The 16,678-nt window shown below is 36.9% G+C and overlaps 1 protein-coding gene across 1 annotated transcript in view; it reads right to left on the bottom strand.

Annotated features, from left to right (window-relative positions):
* Positions 1-4,391: 4,391 nt before the first annotated feature.
* ANGPT1 (angiopoietin 1) overlaps positions 4,392-16,678 on the bottom strand; it is a 171,657-nt gene continuing 159,370 nt past the window's right edge. Inside the window, exon 9 of the mRNA XM_005431811.3 lies at positions 4,392-6,803. Coding sequence (XP_005431868.1) covers positions 6,643-6,803 — 161 coding nt within the window. The 3' untranslated portion in view covers positions 4,392-6,642. The remainder of the gene's footprint in view (positions 6,804-16,678) is intronic.

Raw genomic sequence — 16,678 nt, 5'->3', positions numbered from 1 at the left:
CAGCTTACAGTGGCTGGAAAGGAGATTCAGAAGATGCTGGTGCCACGTGAATTTGCGCAAGCCACACAATGGAAAAGAAGCAGTGACAGAGCTGCTGGCTCCTGTCTAAACTTCTGTTAATAAACCCATAGCCACAGTCACAGAGGTAAATTTCCCACCTCTTCATTTTGCACTGTTGGGTACTCAAAACTGTTGTTGCTTATAAATTTATTTTTACAACAACAAGTCCAATGTATTACCTTATTGTCTTTTCCCAAAGCCTTTAAAACTCTAAACACCAAATCTTTGGTAACATGTTAAAGGCAAGAGGGTGTAGTAGTCCTCTTGAGTAGCACTGGACACATCTCCACCTATGCGTTTAGAGAATTGCCTGTCTCCTCCTGTGGTAAAACCAGAGTTAGTTTCTTAGTCTAACAAACAGAACAAATAAGTGGAAAAGCCTTTGGCTATTGAGGCTTTACTTCTTTAAAAATACTGACATGTATTTGTATCACGTTTGGCTTGTGACCAGGCAGTCTAAGAGCCAGCACCTTCACTCCACAGGGGCTGCTTTACCCTGTGCACAGCCTGGAGGTGTGCAGAGGCACCACCTCCTGAGAAACTGCCATCACAGTGCCTCCTGGGCCGTGCTTCTCTCCACTCTTGGGACAGCAAGTTATACCAGGAGAAATGGGTAGGAGGGGGAGGGGGGGGGGGGGCTTGATGACTACTCCATTGCCTGGACTAGGGTACAGATAGCCCAGATGTGGCTTTCAGCCAGCAAGATTTGGGCAGCTGCTGGTCAGTGTGCAGGGATGGGCCAGGTTTTGTGAGACCCAGAATCTGCACTGATGCTCCAAGGAGTTTCAGATTTCCTGGAAGGACTGAATGAAACCCCTCAAAAAAGGCGGTATTGGTGCCTGGCAGTGTGATACTCACTCCACATGAAAGCAGAGCAGAAGACTGGAGACAAGAATCACTGCATGAGTCCAGGAGGAGAATTTTGCCTGGCGGGGTTTATAGAACAAACAGCACTAAGTGGTGATATCAAAGAGAGATTAAATAGTCATCTCTGGTAGATGAAAGATGACCACCAAAGCACAGGCCTTTAAATTAAAAAAAAAAAGAAAGAGTAAAACATATATCCAGGAGTTCTGCTCCATTACTCAAAAGAAAACAAACCAGTAGTTCAACAATGCAGCTGAATGACATCAGGTCTGAGATTTGCAGTTTCCTTTAGAGCAGACAATGATTCTAAATATAAGCATGAGAGGGCTACGAAAGGATGGAGATCCACATCTTTCAGTGGAAGAGTAAATATTATCCAAACTTGATTTATCTACTGGTCGATTCTTGTCTCATGCTAAAAGCATGAACTGCCTCTCAGGCAGCATGTTACCAAAAATTCCTCTAACAAGTGACTGCTTTTTAAGTATTGCTTTAGATTTTACCATATGTCAATGTATCTCCATTGCACTGTAAATATTAAATAAAAGCAGAAAGTAAAATGGTGACAGTGTTCCTTTTAGGCTTTTTAAAATTAAGTGAATGCTATTTATCCTTTAATAAATATATTAACAGATTCCTCTGCCTAATTCTTCTTAATTTTCTTCCTTTTCCTGTGCTTTCATCTTTGTCATTTCTACATAATCTTTTCATCAGACTGACTTTCTTCTTTTGCTGGCCTTGCCTTTAGCTCATTAATATGATTGCTTTGCATTCTTACCTGTCTTATCCTATAACAGCCATTTTCTCACTCTTTTTCAATTCTTTCTTACCTATCTCAGTATATCAAGATTCTCCAATTTTCCTTTTCCTTGTTTCAGAGTTTTTTTCTCCCTCCTTTTTCTATTGGGCTGAAGCAGGTGACTATGAGTTACTCTTCTGGAGGCCTGTTAGGGCTCCTAGGGCTGACCTGGCAAAGTATTCATTTTCTGTTTAAATAGAAAGAAGGTCCTTTGTGTACATATGTGCCGATTTTTCCCTCCATGGCCTTGCAGAGCAAATGACTGTCAAGAAAGGTACCTTCCCATGGTTTGGCGGGGACTACTTTGCTCTCCCCACAGGTGATGTGGTTGTGATCACAAGCATCTGAAGGTCTTTGGTTTGTTAAATGTGGCACTTCCTGTGACTACTTCCAGGCAGCAGAAGGCAAGCACTGCCAGCAGTTTGAAAGGAGGCACAAGGGTGCTATTAAAGTGAGAGAAAGCTAAGAAGCATAGTGATAGAGAAAATTTATGGTAATACTTTGGAGCTCAAGATTATCTCTACTAAGACAGCTAGGCCTTCATGTACTTTAATATATCAGCGGTTTTGGGGGGGTCATATTTATATAGAGTATATATCCATTCTTTAATTTTCTTCAGTGGAACTCACTGGTTTGGAAAATTGCACAGACCATTTATATGGAGAATAAGGTCTGCTCCCAACAGAAATTTTAGCTAGTGGAAGAATAAAGACTCTAATTTCAGAAGATTTTGCACGGGTGTAGGTTCCATTTCATTATCAGTATTTAAAATTCACACAACAGAATATAGCATTTTCTAAAGGAACTTTTCAGTTTTTAAAGGGCTTGGTACAGAGCCATCTTGACATAACCAAAAGTAGCTTGTCTTCTAAAAGATCCATACCGAATTGATCCCTGTGCAAAAATTAAAAAAGCATGCAAACAACACCCCCAAAGCATACAAAACCAAATGAGACCCCTAGATTCCTGCTCATACGAGGAGGAGCCAGGGAGAGGGTGGTAGACCCCCCTCTGTGTCTGAACCCACTCCTGGAGGAGAAGGGAGTTCTTACACTGCGTGCCAGACATGGCACAGGAAATGTGGAGCTGCTATGTCTCACGAGTATGTCTCACAAGTATGTCTTCCCTGTCTGCCTTTTCCCTCTTTTCATCACACTCCCATATCCCTGCCTTCGCTCTTTCCTGCTCTCGCTCCTCTACTTTCCACATGCTATCCCTTAATCCTCCCCTCCTGCTGGAATTAGCTCTTTTCATTTATTTCATTTTTGGCGCTTTCTGGATTTTTTTTTTCTTTTTTTGGCCTGAGATTACAGTTCCTCTAGCTAAAATTTAGAAAAGATCATTTTGATTGGTTTTCTCAAGTTTTCTTCAGACATAGGTCGGAGTCAGGCAACACCAGCAGTCAGCTGTATTCACAGGAGTTACTGCCTCTCTCCTCAAGCTGTCCGGCTTGTGTAAAAGCTGGTAGGTAGGAATGCCTTTTGGCAGAACTGTAGCACAGTCTGGTTGCAAATTAAGCTTGATCCTACCTAAAGAGTTAAGCTCTTATTGTGATTGCTGTTTCAGTTTTGTTCTTCCCAAAGGAGGAATGCTATGCCAATTCCAAACGAGGTTATTTGAGGCATGGTCAAAACTGTGGTTTGAGCTGGAGGTCTGCAGAGAAGAACGTTGTTATTATAGCTGGAAGGGTTTTTTAAGGAACTCTTGTCTTGGGAACCTGTTGTACAGAGGATTATAAATGTATATGACTTGTCCACCTAATAGGGCAGTACTGCATGCTGCGGCACTTACAAAATGTCATTTAAATTACATCTCCATCCTTAGAAGATATTAAAAATTAAGGATCTATATGCTACAGAAAACACATCTATTGAACTGTGAAAAAATTGTGTATTTCAGTTTTATAAAAATTTATCTGTGGAGGTTAAAGTTACTATTACCATTGACATTGACTACTTTTTTAGGATCTTTCAAGGCAAGCAACATTTTAATATAAATCAAATCCACAAAGACCATTTTTACTACTTGTAACTCTTCAATTCATGTAGTACATACATCTTCAACTTAAGGAGCAAAATGTGCTTTTATGTAGTTACTCACAGCTTTAGTGTTGATTTAAAAAGCTAGGTTGGTCCAAAGGAACACAATGAACAAGTCCAATAAGGCAAAAATTCCTGAGAAAATGAGGATAAATTGACTACAAAGAGATGTTAAAACCAATCCCTGTAGCATTAAAAGGCATACAAATGGAGCAAGAGGTATTTCTGGCTAAGAGATCAGTAGAGATTTGTCAGTGCCATGGAACATGATAGAATGGGTGGTAGAAGAATACATAAAGCAAAAGAAACAAGCATTACACTTCAATTTGTATCTTTGCCTGTGGAATTCAAGAAACATTTTATTTTCAAGACTGATAGAGTTTTTTATGATTTGAACTTGAAATAACAAATATAGTCCCATGGTTTCAATCAGGGAAATCAAATAAGAATACTGAAATATGGATGTGAAAGGTTAGAAATATTAATTTCTGGACAAACTAATTACACTCCCTTCCTAGGCTTTGTTGAAACGTATTAATATTTCTTACAAGGAGATGGTGGCTTGTAAAATGTTGTCAGCCTGTGACAGAAATGTATATTTAAGGCAAAGCAAATCACGGACTCTGCAATTTTTTAAAATGTTTTATTATAAAGGATAAGAAACCAAATCCACATTTTTTCAAACACAGATAAATAAACAGTAAATATCATGCTTTTGATTTTAAATGTGTTTTGCCTTTTGCAATATGATCTGCAAAAACGGCATTCCTAACTTGGAGATCTGCAAAAATATATCTTTTGAGAATATGGAGGAAGATGGATCACATACTTCGCACATAAATGAACATCATTTCTGAAAACTGCTGTTAACTGAGACAAAACAGCTCTGTGAAGAAACTGCTGAGTAAGGAGTAGCTTGGTAACTTGTTCAGCAGAAAACAGCAAATTAACCCTTAGGCAAGATTATTTCAAATATATATATAAATATATACAAATACACAAAACCAAAGAACTTCCCACTTAAAACCAAACATACATCAAATTGTAACAAAAACAGAGAACCCTGTGGGGTCTTATGATCTTTAAGAAGGGATGTTTAAAAAAATCCAAGCATTTTTTTTTCTATTCCATAGAAATAAACTGGTAAAAAAAAAAAAAAAGGAATAAAAGCAGAAAATAAAAGCAGTTACTCTGTTATCATTATCATTTTAAAAAGAATCAGACTTTTGTTGTGCCTGATCTCAGTAACGGTTTAATGAATGAAACAAAGCAACAAACAAACAAGCAAAAAACTCACCACATGCAGATTCTTCATGTCATGTTGGTCCCAATTTAACTGATGAGAATGGAATTTTTTATTTCTGTGGGAGCAGGGTAAACTGTTTCATTTTATATATAGCAGAAGTAGAACGACTGCAAGCTACTTTCCCAAATGGACTTTATTCATGACTAAATCCCAAGGGGCTGTAAATGCAAAGAGTTGTCTCTATACCCTCATGGGCCACCCAGCTAATTTGTTGCTTGTTATTATAGGAACTTTATCTTTTCCAGTAGTTGAATTATGCATCTTGCCCCACACTTCTGTAACATTTTAATACAACAAAATTACTTATTAGTAACCTGTAAGCAGTCTTTTAAAGTTCTTTTAATATTTATATCCTTTTGAGGCTTTGCACCGTTTGCATAGGGTCTGGGCTGCCTGTACAAATTAAATGACCATTACAGGAAATATAAACATGCTATTTACAAGTTCACAAATCTTTATTTTCTATACAGTTCTGATGAGTATTTTTTTATAGTTGTAGCCTAAGCACTGTGTAGAACTGGCATGCTTCTGATATTCACAAAAATGTAATAAAAAAGTAAAATAATTAATGATAAATTGTGCACATGCAGGGATACTGTAAAATGAATCCATTGCCTTAAGCTATGCATTTATGTAATTTTAATATACCCTAACAGTTTTCCTTCCTGTGTACTTTTGATGGAAATATTCCATGCAAAATTTTATATTTCCTTTAGGATAATCTTTCACATTCTTTAAACCTTCCATTAATTTTTCTGCATGACATTCAGACTGCCTTTAATGAAAGAAGAGAAAAACTTCAAAACACGGCTACTTTTGTTATCACACTATAAATCCTAGCTCAGGGATTATGCCAATTATCTGTTTTACCTCTGCAGAGCAACTGAAGAATTTATGCTTATCACCCTTATCATTCTTCATATGTTTAACTCAGTTAATTTATGAGAAACATGTCCTTAAAGGATTTAATGAAAAATAATATTAGCACAAATTATTTGACTGTGGGATTAACATAAATCCATCCACCATTGAAATTCAGTTCATTTAGGAAAAACAATATTTAGAGTGGTCACCGTGAGTGCTTTCAGGTGAGTTTTAATAAAGTTGTCTTTGTATCTCTGTAATCCTCTTTCACGGGTATAATGTTAGCATTTCACTGCTGAATAACATTCTGTTCAATAGATCATGGTTGATACATTTCAGTTCTTCAAATTGTGATGCTGTTGCTGCATAATCTGGTATGGTTTTGCATCTTTTATTAAAAAACAAACAAACAAAAAAAACCCACATCCACTGACAAGCGCCGGTTTTGGGCAGCATAACCAGATCCAGCTGTTCTTCTCTGGAAAATCATTGCAGTCACCTTCTAAACCAAGCTGCCTCCAGTTCTCAAAAAGTGGGGTGACTGTTGGGGAGTTTTTGTGGGTTATGGAGTGATAACGAAGTGATTTTTGCATCATCCCTATGTGTTGCTTCAAGAAGCCCTTCACCTTTTACCTTCAGACGGTGATAGTAGTGCTGCTGAGGGCAGTGTCGTCCTGCTTTGTTCCAGGATCCACAGCTGAATGCCTTTAAAAGTCCAAGGGCCGAATCATCATGGTGGTGGAGCGCAAGGAGTAGCTGGGGCCTTTGAAGTAATGCCACTTGATGCCGTTGAGCTTTCCATGGTTTTGCCCAGCTGTGTAGAACATCCCATTGAGATTGGAAGGGCCACAGGCATCAAACCACCACCCTGAAGCCATTAAGATAAACAGTTAAACCGTGAGGGCAGTAAGAATTTTTTACTTTTGTTTTATAGGTTTAGTTGATTAGCAAATTCTGGTATTCCCAGGCCCATAAGTACTCCTGGTGTGATGGTGAGAAGCATTTTAATATTTTCTTATTTTGCTCTTTTGTGCTTTTCTATAGCCAGTGATGCTGGAGGATGAACACTTGTATTTACGGAGTTGGAAAAGTACTTAAAGCTTAACTCATTCAGGTTTTATAGACAGTTTGTGAAGCAAGAGCAAGAGCAACAAAGACAAACTGCTTTGCATGTTTAGACAGTATTACAGTTCACCCATCTCACGTAAACATCAGAAAAAGTCTATAATTCATAAATATTTTGCAAATTTCACTTGTTGCATTATTTTCAGCATAAGCATGATTTAATTTTATTAAAAATCCTTTTCTGTTGCTTTAACTGTGATTGTTAAATTGCTCAGACAGATTTTTTGCTCTCAGGTTAGATGTTCTAGCAAACATGGGTTATGAGTACGGTGGTGCTGGCCTGTTATAGCAATTACAATATTATAATAATAAATAATCAGCATTCAGAATGGCGTTCAAGGAGACAGGTAGACTCTTTAAGACATATGATAAATTTATAAAAAAGACTCAGCAAATTAATTGAAGAACTAAGTGAAGAAGACAATTACAACACTGTAGGACACTGTCAGTTAGTTAGAATGCCTGTATGCATGGATAGATGATTTACATGATTACCTGAGTGTGCATGCATTTAGGTGACAGTATGGCCAGCTTCAGTCAAGGTATATTCATTGCATGTACAGTTTAGGCCAGAATAGTGATATGCAATCTTTAATCTTATTATTTTGAATGCAAAACCCTATATTAAATCTTGAGCCTCCTAATCTTGATCTTGAAATGTTCCAAACATGTTTGGGTCAGCAGTGTCAGGACAGTCCTTACACAGATACATTTGAGATTTGTTCACTTCTTTGCAAAACCTCAAAACTGAGAAAGTTCCCACCTGGCACTTAGAAAACTGACAAACATCCATTCAATTATTTATTTTTTTTTTAATGGGTTTTTTAGGCACTTTATTTGCATGTTTACACGTAACAAAAAATTACTAGCTACCTGACTACCATTAAGTACAAAAAGATATTAAAAATTTTACTGGCTGATATAAAAGTTAGGCCTAGAAAATTGCCAACTGCCTTTTCTTTCCCCTTACCATGTCTGCTCTTTCCGAGCAAGATGTGCGTTCCTACTCATTAGTCCTTTGAAATCTGTGTGCAATTGCATATAATTTGTTCTACTGGAAAGACAAGGAAAGAAATGCCTTGCCCAGATGCTTGTGATTTTAGTTCACTGCTCCAGTAGCCGCTTTGTAAAATTGTTCTGAAAAGTGAGGTAACAACAGATTTAGGAAAAAAAAAAAAACCAAACAGAATTTTGCTTTCTGAGGGAAAACCAGCAATCTGGTTTAGAGAATGGCCCTGTGAACAGTTGTGTTGGCATAACTGAAGGAGTAGTGAACCAAGAAATTAGGCTAAAAAAGATGTGTGATAGCTCAGGAACTTTTCAGCCTGATTTTTCTGGCAAAGAAAATGCATGTAGAGCCATACCTCCACCTTTGTGAATGCTTCGTTAATATAGCACTGAAAATAAACTGGAAATATGTATCAAGTACTTGAGAATATCACTAGTGATGACAGAGGTTTTTCTACCATGTGCATGACAATGCAGAAAATGCAAACTTACTGGAAGTATAGGTTTTGTTGCAAAGTGTATGCAAAAAAAGTCATCTCGCCTTTAGACTTCTGTAGTGAAGATATGTATATGTCTTCAGCCAACAGAGAAAATGGCGTCAGTGGTGAAAAAGTGTGAATCTTAAGATCTATTTTAAATTGTTGCTTTAAGATGAAATTAATCAGTCAACTCCCTTGTCTACATTCCCAAGATCTTTTCTTGTTAAGATGAATTTTAGATTGCCATAGGAGTTAGAGTTTTAAGGAAGACTCTAAACAACATGAAACTTGGCAACACCAAGATTACAGAACACAAACTAACAAATATAAACTAGGTGACAGGCTGACTCCACTGAAAGTAGTGGGAGTTTTGCTGTATATCTTGATGGGAGTAGAATTTTTTCCCCAACACCTTACAGAGTAACTATGTAATGTAACAGAAAGATGCTTAGTTCCAACTGAGGAAGGCAGAATGAATGCCCAGACTGCAAAGAACTAATATTCCCAACGTCAAAAGCTATATTAACCTCAATGGCTAGGAAGTCTATTTGCCAGAAAGATTTCTGCTGGGTTTATTTTTTGTTGGTTTTTTGTTTTTTTTTTTTTTGGGGGGGGGGGTTGGTTTGATTAGTTGTGTTTTTCAATAGTAAGACCTATGGCTTTGTGAATCTTTAGCACAGACTCTTTCCATGTAACAGGGTTGTACTGAACATATACCTTCATGTCTAAAGGCAAATAAGATCATAAAGATCAGGTGGTGTGTTTTGCTTTTGGTGGTTAAATGTCACTTTATTTTTAAAAGTTGTTTCAGCCTGCACATCACAGCATTGTAATCTTCCCAGGACCCCCTTGCAAACCTTTTTCAACACCACCAGCAGTGGCAAACTGATTATCTAGTGAGTGGGTACTGAATTATGCAGATGTCACTGTGGACTGAAATGCAGAATTTTAAATTTCATGTTTCCCACTCTGACTTCTGAAAATGGAATGAAGCTGTAAGAATCTCCTTTTAGACAATGTGCACTGCCCTATTGAATCCTCCAGTTACATCATATTCGGTGGTTAGCCTTCTATCTACCTATAATAAATGCATTGTATGAAGGTATTTTGAACTATACCTTACTACTACTGATATGATATTTACCATGATCAGCCTTCAGATCCAGCCCTTACTCTCTCCTTTCTATTCAGATCTGTGTAATTTATGTTTCTTGTCTTCTAAAGTAATTTCTTAGATTTTGGATAATACTTATTGGGATTTTTGCAGAAGTAACACTTCATAATGAAATCTTGAGGGAAGAATTTATGCCAGATAAATTCTGGCAAACTTCTATTTTGATACAATTGACCTCCCTTTGATTACAGAGTTATACCTAAGGGGGCAATAACCAAAGAAAGAGAAAGCTGTACAGCTGATGTTTTACTGTAACCATAGTGTAATCTTGTAGAAACTTAAGACAAAGTTAAACAGAGAAAATCTAATCCTCATTTTTCAAAGCTTGGACACAGATGCAGCTGGGTTCTGTTTATGGTGTTGGGATGAAGACCTGGCAAGCTGCGCTAGTTACTATTTAAACTTAAAGGAACAGCAATAGATGCATAAATGGCCTTCTTGGGGAGAAAGTTTTCAGTGATGTCCCACAAAATGTAAATTAAAAATGGAATGAGTCAAAGAAACACAAAATTTTATAAAACTTTTTGAAGACCTTCTCAAGTCTCTCATCATGGATTTATTCTAAATAAATATCCCTCTCAAAATGTGTTTTAATGAGCATCTTTTTATTTCTCCACTATACTGTTCTTATTAGTAAGACTATGATTTTTTAATGATATTTCCTAGTACTACATTAAAAAGTTGGGTTTATTTTCTGTCTCCCCGCCCCCCCCCCCCCCCCCCTTCCATATAGTTACTACTCTTCATCCTCCCCTGCAGTCCTCTGAAAGCTTTTCATTCCCTATAGGGAATTATCACAAGACTTCCTACTCTGTGTCTCAACACCAAAATTCGCATCTTTGAATGAATACGAAGGAAACATTTTTTTCAGACACCTTGTATATTGGAGGGAAGTGGACTGGAAGCAGTGACTTTCTTGTAGCTACAAAGAAGTAAGGGAATGTAAATCAGAGGTTTCTGAAAGAGATTCCTTTCTGCCTTGCAGAAAACACCAAATCAAGCAGGTCCAGAGCCGTGAGACAGTCTGACCCAAGGAAAGACACACAGTGGTTAGATGTTGGCTTATTCCCTGGAGTTCAGAGGATTTTCCTCCCATGAAGAATTCTATTTTTCAGTACAAGGTAATGGCTTTCCCAAATAAGTGTCAAGTCTTCTCTGATTAGCAGTAAGATTTTAACCTCAGATATGGCTTCTGTCAATACTTTCCATGGGATATTAGAATCAGGCACGAGAATAATGAAGCGTGGGCATTATGAGAAATAATAATAGAAGTAAGATTTTAAGAGTGACTAATGAAGAGGTGAAGAGACGGCTTTCATAAAAAGGTTAAGAGAGGTCTTATTCAGAAACACAGGTAGTTTCTTCAAGTTGCTGTGTTCATGAAGTCACTAACTGCTTATTTGAACTGAGTTCAGTCCTTTGAGGTTAGCCCACCTCTAATAATTTGTATAGTTCAAGCAGCACTACTATCTCTGTTTGCAATAAATATCCTTAGGTCATAAACTATATTGCCCAAACAAAAAAATAATTTAGATAATAGATTGATAAGTTATTTGAAAGTCCAGCTACACAAATAAAAATGAATCTTCACTGTAGACAGCTGCTCTTCTGGAGCAGTTAAACCATACTCAGGTTTTGTGAACTCATGCTTTAGTCTGTAATTAGTGCTGCTGTTACCACTGGGAAGCTGCTAAATTTCATGTCAGCTCTTTTCATTAAAAAAATTTATTTTGAAAGTTTCAGCCTACTTAAGCCACCTATCACCAGACAGTTCAGCTCCTCACAGCTGCTTGTACTACTGACAGAATAAGAATGTATGTTGATAATTTCCACAAATTCTTGCAAAAAACTACCTAATAAAGGAGAATTCTTCAAATGAGTAATGATATTACCTGAAAAAAAAAACACGGCCACCTTTTATAATGGTTTTCTGAAGTCAAAAGGATAATTTTTTATATGGTAGAATCTTTGTCAAAAGCAACATTATAAAAATTTGTATATTGTAAAGCTTAACAGCTTTCCTTTTTTAACTTACTGCATAAATTGTAATTAAGCATATATGTATGTAAATTTATTTGTTCGTAACCTAGTGCTTGTCAATTCATGAGTGCACTATAAATCTAGCGTGCGTTGGGAACTTGCTAATGAGTACTCAGGTTTGATAAAAGGTTCTTAGTTGCCTTTTACATACTAAAAGAACAGGTGTCTAAACCCTGCACATTTGATGGCAGACCTTTTCTTCACATCTCTGCTCCCCCTCCTGAGTTCACTGAATACTTCCAAATTCAGTAAGTTCAATACAATCCATTCAATAAGATCCAAAGTATGTTTGAATGGTATATCTGTATGGGTTCGTGAGATAAATGGATCCTAGAAAAGCCAACATTTATTTCTAGCCCTCTAGGTTTGTCTATAAAATTTAGTGCATTTGGCAACAAAGCCAGTAAGAACAATTTCTGATAGCAAAATATTGAAATAGTCTTCATTGTTCAAAAGATGTAACGATTTATTTTATGAAAGATTTCAATGTTTCTGACTTTCTGTACTTTAAAGAAGTGAGATGGTAATACTTAAGTTCTGCTTGACTTTGCAGTGGTAACTTCTCAGCTAGAAGACTGGGTGCAGTTTTGAATGACACCTCAAGCTATTTCTGGAGCTACTGGACAGAGTCCAAAAGAGTGAATGTAAGAGGAAAGATTTAGGGTTGTTTAGTCCTGAATTCGAAAGACAGATTGCCAACAATCTCAAATTCATAAAAAAGCTGCTGAAGAAATCAGCTTTTCAATGGAATGCAAAGGAATGGTCTATTCTTTCTAGTGATGAAGGATAGGACAAGATGAAACACACTTAAATTATCCTAGAATTAGTTTAGTCAACAAGCACAGCTTTCTAATAAGTGTAGCCAAACTCAGTAACAGATTATATTATGAGAATGAATCTCTGTCTCTAGAAATCTTAAAGATGAATATAAAGACAGAAAGAAATAGATAGAGATAACCTTGTGTTGGAAAGGGACTCTGGAATTCATTTCCAGGCCCATATTCTTTTACTCTGTTGGAAAGGGACTCTGCAATTAATTTCCAGATCCATGTTCTTTTATTCATTAGAGTATTGGATTGACCAGACTATCACTTAGAAATTGGTACTTGATGTTCTGAAGATTAAACCAGAATTTAGCTGTCAGGATATAAGACAAAAAGGCATTAGCTTTTCATATCAACTGGATAACACAGTCTTTTCTATAAGGACCTTCTTATGATGTAAAAATAACATGAAACTTGCAGACTGCTGACCATGTTCTGATCTTCTAAATATATCACAGAATAATTTTTAAGTTAGTCACTTCTTCATGTATTCCTAATATTTTATTACTATTGTCCATACTTAACTCTGATAAACATAGCAATATGGTAATGATTTTGTTAAAAGTGCTGACTAGTCATATGTCTAATGAAATATTTCTAATATTTCAAGAATTAAACAAAATTCTGATCACTTTGTATCTGCATGGCGGTTATATTTTTCTATAAAAATGTTAGGCAAAATAATTGATACATTAGGAATATTTTTTCTAAGTAACTTCTTTATGAAAGCAACAATATGTATAAAACCTAAAATTTATTGCTTTCCTGTGGAAGTGGATGTATTTCAAGGTGTTCAAGTGGGATACTTTTAAGTGTGCTGAGGTTGCTACTTCTGAAATTTTTGTTTCAAAAAAAAATCCAAGAGAAACTGTGGCTTTTTCTGATTGGATAATGTAAAGGCAGATTTCTATATTCAGCCAAGAACTTCCCTACAAGTCTTGACAAGAATACCCCATACCGTTCTTGCCAGAGATTCTTTAAATTCACCACTCAGAGAAAAAAAGCAGTGAAAGAACAGGGAATGAGTGCACCACTGTTGGAGATTGTCATTGAGCAGTCTCTCACTTAATAGATGAGAAATCCATTAAGAATTACTAAATACATGGGAACTGTCTCTGACTCGAGAAGCCCCTGAGATGCAAAAATACTAGGAAAATATTCAGGGGAGCTATCATTTATTTGCATTGTATTTATGCCTGTACTGAGGCATCTGCTGCTGACTGCTGTCAGAGGAGACTGCAGCTGGATGGACCTGTGCTTCCAGTAAAATATAAAAAGTTATTTCAATAATTTTATGCTGTTTCAATCCTAGCAAGACATCTAGAAAGTCTCCCCCCATCACTCTGTCAAACTATCTCAGGGATCAGAAGTTTAGCAGTGTTCTTACTTATCACCTGAAGCAAGGTAAATGCCTGTGTGAACATCTCAGACTGCAGCCAATGCAAGACAAAGCAAATCACCTTAAGACTCCTTCATGATGGGCCAAGTTACCATGAGTCACTTTCCAGTCACTGAAAACAATTGCACAAACAATTCCTGGGACTCAGCTGACAGGTGTTATCCTTGTGGGATGCTCTAACTTGGCCTTGTGCCTATGAATTTGCTCCAGACATGTTAAGTGTTATTTTATTGGAAATCTGTCTGAAACACTTTGGACATCTCCTCACTGCTTCATTCTGGTGACAGTTTGTTACATTTTAAGTGATGTTTCATGCAAAAAAAAGTGTATGTAGCTCATTGGGGTACCCTTCAGAATAATGCTTGAAATTATATGGGGATATAACAGTTTTTTCAGTTTACTGGCCTGAGATGTCATACCATCTTAACAGGTATTTTCATGATACAATTTTTTTTTACTGTTTTGACAAATGTTAAGTGTAAATGAAGAAATTATTTGAATAAATATGCTTTGCCTCCCTTTAAAGTAAACTAAGCATGCTTAGTTTACATTTTTGAAGCAACTAAAATATTTAACTATCATGTAAAGTTCACAGGGGCTAAGAACCCAGCTCATGCATGTACTTTTGAAGCCACTCCGTAAAATCAATGTTAAGATAGAGTCAAGTAGCATAGCATGGCTCTTGAACAGACAAGAAACACACACAAACCCCCCTGTTGATGCTACTGTATTATTCTCCCAGTATTTAATTTCTCATTCTGGGGAAGAGGGAGGAGGGAAAGGAGGAGAGAGAATAATATTTTTTTCCAAAGACCAAATAAAACTGACAACTAGTAAGATCACAGAGAGAAATGTGTGTTTTCCTTCCATTTTTATTTTCAGCCTTGACTATGGCCATATCAGTCTTGAGCTTCAGCTTATCTCAGTCTTTATTCCTGACATAAATATATTCAGTTCACCTCATAGAGATTACAACCTCACCCAAACTGTCAAGATAGCTAGAAGTCTGCCTGTAGATTTCATATCATTCATCATTAAAGAGCTCTCTGTGATGTTGCCAAAACTAACAGAGTCTGATATCTTTTGGAAAAAAAAGAGGTTTTTCAAAACCTGTTATCATTGCTACTTTTCTTAATTAGTCTTTGTCTATGGTACAAAACTGAAATCTACTCACTAAACAAATGTTTTGATATTTAATTAATTTCTGATATTTCTCAAAGAATAAGAAAGTCATTGCAAAGCATAGCAGAGTGTTTGAGGAGAATTCTAGCATGATTAAAGTCTTTCTTTTTGAGAAGAAATAGAAATTACTCAGTGCTGTACAGCCTATCTCCAAAAGACTAGTACTCAGAGTCTAGTCCAAAAGGCTAGACTCATCTGTCTCCGAAGGCTAGCTGCATCTTGTTTTACTCTGCAGTAATTTGTCCTGTATGTGGTTTCCTCAGCCTTTGGTCATTCTCTCCCTTCCTCCTTATTTCTTTCATCTGCTACCAGTATATTCCAATATGTGGTTTTCCTGTTGATATACAAGACTGCTGCAGCAAAATGTATGTGAACCTTGTGGAATGGTTTTTCAACAGCAGGCTGACCTTAGCGGGCCATTGACCTGCCATAGAAGTCAGGGCAGGAAAATAAACAAAACCCTTAACTCCCAGAATTAGCTGTCTGGGAGCAGAGGTATTTCCAGGCAGCTCAGATACATGAATGAGTCTGCACTTCAGCACAGACACAACCACATTTAGGAGCTTCTCACTAAACCCTGACCTGCCTTGGAAGTAAGACACTTTAGTTTAGCATGGTCTCTAAAGGGAAAAGTCAACAGTTTTAATTAAAATATTGACTTATTACCCATTATGTGTGTCCAGAACTATCTGGTTAGCTTCTTTTTTTATAGAAATGGAAAAGTAGTGTATGATCACCTGTCTACTGGAAGAAGTTTCCCATGCTGGCTTTTAATAAGATATCACTGGAGGAAGTCAGAAACGTTTGAAAAATCAACTTCTTAAAGACTTTCCCAGCTGGGTCATTTCCAATCAGCAAAAGAGAATGAGGAGCTAGGCTGTGCATACGATATAAATTCCCAGTGATGGGAACCCATCTTCTGTTAGCAGATGAGAGCTTTAGAGGCTCTTATATGCCTAAATGTAGTCTGAGAGGGATTCAGTCAGAGTGCCAGTAACCACAAATAATACCAGTTTAACAGTCTGATCCAAAATAATGAAGAAGTTATATGCTATAGGATTTTTTCCAGGAAAGTTAGAAATCACTGAGGGAGTGTCTCCAAAGAAGATCAGATGTAAAGATAAGGGCTTTTCTTGGTCATACGATCACTGAACCAAAGAATCCCAGTTTAAGCTTTCTGCTTTAATGGTGGTGTCCTAGAGATAAAAATGAGCTTGCCCATCCAGAGGCTAGGAATAAGCATCATTTGCCAGAGAAAGCTCTTACTCTCATGCAGAGCTTTAGGTGTCTGTATTGGGAGATAATATCAGAGATTCCTCCTCTTCACTGGAGGGAACAAATATCAGTCATGGACATTATATACTTGCTGGCAGTCAGATTGACTTGGTGCTTTAAAATGTCACAGAGTCACTTCTCTGTACTTTCCCCCACCTTGACTCTTTCCTTTTGCAGGTCGACTCAGCTCACTAAAGATACTGTTTTAAATCTTCCAGAACAGCTAAGTGCCACAAT

The sequence above is a fragment of the Falco cherrug genome, chromosome 3 (genome assembly GCF_023634085.1).
Source record: "Falco cherrug isolate bFalChe1 chromosome 3, bFalChe1.pri, whole genome shotgun sequence".
Classification (NCBI taxonomy): domain Eukaryota; kingdom Metazoa; phylum Chordata; class Aves; order Falconiformes; family Falconidae; genus Falco; species Falco cherrug.
This window is presented reverse-complemented; position numbering and strand designations above follow the sequence as displayed.